At 41.3% G+C, this 4600-nt stretch overlaps 2 protein-coding genes across 2 annotated transcripts; both read right to left on the reverse strand.

Moving 5' to 3' along the window:
- Positions 1 to 654: 654 nt before the first annotated feature.
- Positions 655 to 1541, reverse strand: LOC115919339 (aminopeptidase N-like). Its single transcript, XM_030972848.1, has 2 exons — positions 1210 to 1541; positions 655 to 1173 (listed from the first exon to the last, which is right to left on the reverse strand). Exons 1-2 carry the CDS (start codon positions 1453 to 1455, stop codon positions 655 to 657), a joined length of 765 nt encoding a protein of 254 aa, XP_030828708.1. The 5' UTR covers positions 1456 to 1541.
- A 2354-nt stretch (positions 1542 to 3895) lies between these two features.
- LOC115919344 (craniofacial development protein 2-like) lies at positions 3896 to 4600 on the reverse strand. The gene has a single exon (XM_030972855.1). It carries the CDS (start codon positions 4598 to 4600, stop codon positions 3896 to 3898), a length of 705 nt encoding a protein of 234 aa, XP_030828715.1.

Here is a 4600-nt window from a genome sequence, read left to right on the forward strand (position 1 = left end):
TCTCTCTCTCTCTCTCGCTCTCTTTCTCTCTCTCTCTCTCTGTCTCCACCCCCCATTCTCTCTTCTCTGAGTCTCTCTAACTACTTATATCTGTCTCTCAGAGAGATTCTGTTCTAATTCCCTAAAACCTCGTGAAAATTGAAGCAAATTGGATGGAGACACTTTATTCTTCATGCAAAATGCTGTTAAATCCGAAGATAAACAATCAAATGTTGGTGTATTTGGTGTACACTCGTAGGTGGCAAAAAAGTACTACATCAATTTAATCTATCCTAAACATAATCCCATTTGGAAGTCACCGTATACGGTGTTAAAAAAAGGTCGTTTTACTTTGCAAAGAATGACCGAAAAGGTTGATGAGTGGATTAGCATTATATAGATGTAGCCTAGTAGTGATGGAGATAAATACTTTCTAAACTCAGCTGATCGAGTGCAATTCAATCATCAAAATAGACAGACAGAAAAAGAGGAGCCACTTTGCTTTGAAATGTGACAGCCTTAAATGAGTACAAGTCAAATACAGCAAAATAATTATGTGCCCTGGTTCAGAGTCGTAATGTATCAAGACGAAAATCACTAATTTGAGAGTGAGAGATATAGTTAGAGGGAAATGGGGAAGGAACATGGATAGAGAGAGAGAGAGAGATAGTTTACTTACACAATTGTCCCATCTTCGGTCAAATAACTAGTGCGGTAGAATCCTGACAGTCCAGCATTCAGCTGACCGAGATAATCGATTTCGATGTCATATACCCCATCGACGACGAGTTCGTCATTGAGCTCAATGTGGAGGAATTCGTACTCTTTTTCTTCCAAATCACTCTCATACATATCGACTGTATCGCCCACCATGAAGACCTTGATGGTATGGATGGTGATATCCACAGCATGCAGAGTGATGCGATTGGTAGCGTTGTTGCATCGGACACGGATAGTGACGATTCCGTCGAAAGTGAATTTTGCTTTTCCTGAAGGCACGTCGTCGTCGTAGATGTAGGGTTTGAGGAAGAGCTCGTACGACTCTGGCATCACGGCAGTTGTTAGTCGACCAGGCCATGGTCCAGACGGGCTAGCTGTTGATGTAGTAGACTCGCTGCCCTCTGTCGTAGCTCTAGGGGTTGTTTTTACATTCTGAGGATCGGAGGAAGGAACGAAGGCTGTTGGTGTAGTAGACTTGGTGGTGGTGGTGGGTATTTCGGGATCTGTCACCTCGCTGCCCTCTGTCGTAGCTCTAGGGGTTGTTTTTCCCTTTTGAGGATCGGAGGTAGGAACGCCGATGATGTCATCCTGCCCACAGCTTCTGTCGGGAATGTAGAAGCAGAGGAGACCGACCCCAATGACTAGGGCGGCCACCAGGGCACCAATCATGATGACCTGATTCAACGAAAGATTAATCTTGTCATCTTCTTCGTCTTCCTGGATCTGGAACGTAAGTTTCTCTTTGAAACCCGGCATTTTGACCGATCCTCAATCCTCAACACTTCATCAACAAACTAGGAGTACGAAATGGATGGAAGAAGGGAATTCGACCCTTTCTTATATCCCGATAACTTGCATTTACAATACAAGGAGTCGATCAGAACAAATATTTGATGTTTCCTATTTTGCGGAGACGCCCACCTTATGTGGACAGAGTCGTTCATCGTGAGTAAAAATAGAAAAAAGAAAGAAATCCATATTCGAATCTGAATCTGAATATCTTTACAATCAGTACAATAGGATTATTTAGTTAAAGATCCTCAGTTTTAACCAATGTAGCCTATTACATTCTATTCGATAATGACATAGGCATATTAATCAATAAAACATATCCATGAATAGCTAAATAGTTGTAATTTTCATGGTTCTTGAAATGAAGTTAAAGGTCAATCCTGGGACTGGTTTGGTTGAATGATTATATTATTGGCACCCTTTCATCCAAAATTTGCTGAAAGGCGGTCTAGACATCTGTTTAATGGCTAGTGTAATCAATTAGTTTGCAGACACACCAAACCCGTGTCAGTCGCTATGTGTAACAGTGTCTGCACTGTGAGACTATACTGACAGCACACTATACAGGCTCTGTACTTTAGCTGCTCTTGATACAGAAACAGGCTGATTGAGCTAGACTCTGCTCAATGCTAAATGTGTTGTGATAAAGTGTCAAATTAGAGTCTGTGCATGCAGAATAGTCATCAAGCATCCATGATCACATTTTGGTGAACAGCCTATCGAATTATAGACGACATTATCCATCGTCATACAATTTTAATATATTTCAGCTATTCCACTTGCTTTTTTTTATTTTTTTTTTAATTTTTAGATATTTGGGCTTGAATATTGGTTTCCCTTCTTTTGACTCAATCTGTCCATTAAGTTTGGACACGGTGATAAATTTTCAACGTTATAAAATTGTTATTTACTAAGATTTGTTCTTCTCTTTTACGAGTATGCACCTTGGAATATGCTGTAAAAAAAAGTACGTGCATCCAGTGGGGTAGATAATACCTTATTACCTATCGTTCGTTCGTGAATGAATAGAATATCACTCCCCTCCCCCCCGAACAATAGGACCTACGCTACTGCGCCGGTGTATGACTATAACGAGACAATGAAAACGGTCTACAACTGTTCGTGCCGATGACATCAACCTATATACGAAGACAGGACCTTTGGCATGAATCCCCGCTCTGTCTATAGAAGGAAAATTGTTTTAAAAAAATAAGTAAACAGAATAATGTTACTGAACAAGCTCAACATACCGTAGGCTTTAAAACGTGATAGATTACGGTATTTTGTGTATAGGCACACTATTAATATTTTCCATTCATCATCAACTTCAGGTGGCTCTGTAAAGCGCTGCTGTGGTCTTCACGAGAGCACGCCATGCAACTCTTTCACTTGTCATTTGTGTTGCACCTTTCATTCCTTGTCCAGACACTTTCTTGATATCATCAATCCAAGATATTGGTGGACGACCTCTCCCCCGTTTTCCTTCGACTGCTCCTTGCAGTATTTGCTTCTCAACACCTTCAGATCTCCTAACAATGTGCCCAAAATAGTTTAGTTTTCTTTCCATGATTCTCCTTCTGATGGTCAAGTCTGTTCCAATCTTTTCCAGGACCCACACATTTGTCTTTTTATCTTTCCATGAAACCTGCAACAGCCTCCTGTAGCACCACATTTCAAAGGCATCAACTCTCTTTCTGTCATTCTTTGTCATTCTTTGTCATGGCCCAGGACTCACTTCCGTAAGTCGCAATAGAGAAAGAAGTTGCTTGAAGCAGACGAACCTTCAGACTGAGAGATAGGCCTCGGCTCTTCCAGATGTGAGACATATTCTGTACTGTTGATCTCGCCATTGCCATCCTTCTCCTAATATCTGTGGTGCTCTCTCCTTTCTTAGTGATGATTGAACCCACGTACTCAAACCGATTTACTACTTCAATCTTATTTCCAGCTACGGTGAAGTCAGTGTTATTTTCATCTCTATCGACAACCATTATTTTGTCTTTTTGGTGTTTAGAAGAAGGTCTTTCTCTTCACTTGCCTGTTTGATGCGATTCAACAAATCCATCAGCTCTTCTGCTGCTGCAAACGAGAGTAGTGTCGTCAGCATACCTTTGGTTCGTGATCTTTTTACCTCCAAACTTAACTCCCCCATTGAATCCTTCTAGAGCATTTCTCATAATGTCCTCAGAATAAATATTAAAAATGTTAGGAGACAGTATGCAGCCTTGACGTACTCCCCTACCAATTCCAAACCACTCAGTATTACCGTTACTGGTTCTCACTGTTGCTTCTTGGTCATGTTAGAGGTTTTTGATCAGTTCGATGATGTGACTTGGGAACCCCATCTTTGCCATTGTATTCCTAAATTGAGAGTGGCTCACACAGTCAAATGCTTTGCTATAATCTATAAAGCCACAAATAGAGGGGATGTCTGTGTCACAAGCAGCTGATGATCGCTGCCACAGTCAGCACCTGGTCTTGTCTTAACGTTCTGTAGTGAAGTCCGCCACCTCTTCTTGACCCTGATGTAGTCTATCTGGTTTCTGGCTCTGTCTCCCAGACTCATCCACGTCCACAGTCTTCTGGGATGATGCTCAAACCATGTGTTACCAATGATGAGGCTGTTCGCTACACAAAATTCTTCCAGTCGATCACCTCTTTCATTTCTGATGCCAAGACCATAATTACCAATGTACTCAAATTTTCCCCTCGTTTTACCAATCTTTGCATTCCAGTCACCCAATATTATGAGGAAATCTTTCCTAGGAATGCTGTTTACGACATCTTGTACCATCTCGTAGAAATCAGTGATTTCTTCCTCCGGTGCATCTGCTGTTGGTGCATATACCTGAATTGTGGATATATTCATAGGATGCCCTTGTAATCTCACAGTCATAATTCTCTCGTTCATCGGGCGATATCCCAAGACACATTTAGTTGTAGCCTTCTTTATGATGAATCCCACACCCCTTCGCTTCCTTCCACTTTCTTTCCCCGCAAAGATGATTGTATTTCCTTCGTCTGATGTAAATCTGCCTTGTCCAAGCCACCATGATTCAGATATTCCCAAAACTTTAATATCATTTAGAGCCATCTCCTTCTCCACCAT

This window comes from Strongylocentrotus purpuratus, unplaced genomic scaffold, assembly GCF_000002235.5.
Source record: "Strongylocentrotus purpuratus isolate Spur 01 unplaced genomic scaffold, Spur_5.0 spur5_scaffold_6, whole genome shotgun sequence".
In the NCBI taxonomy this organism is placed as follows: domain Eukaryota; kingdom Metazoa; phylum Echinodermata; class Echinoidea; order Camarodonta; family Strongylocentrotidae; genus Strongylocentrotus; species Strongylocentrotus purpuratus.

What these genes read in the sequence shown, in the direction of transcription:
- LOC115919339 (XM_030972848.1), bottom strand. Translation starts at nt 1,455, where the DNA reads ATGCCGGGTTTCAAAGAGAAACTTACGTTCCAGATCCAGGAAGACGAA. An exon ending in CTACGACAGAGGGCAGCGAG is followed by an intron (nt 1,174 to 1,209) that starts GTGACAGATCCC and finishes ACCACCACCAAG; the next exon opens with TCTACTACACCAACAGCCTT.
- LOC115919344 (XM_030972855.1), bottom strand. Translation starts at nt 4,600, where the DNA reads ATGGTGGAGAAGGAGATGGCTCTAAATGATATTAAAGTTTTGGGAATA.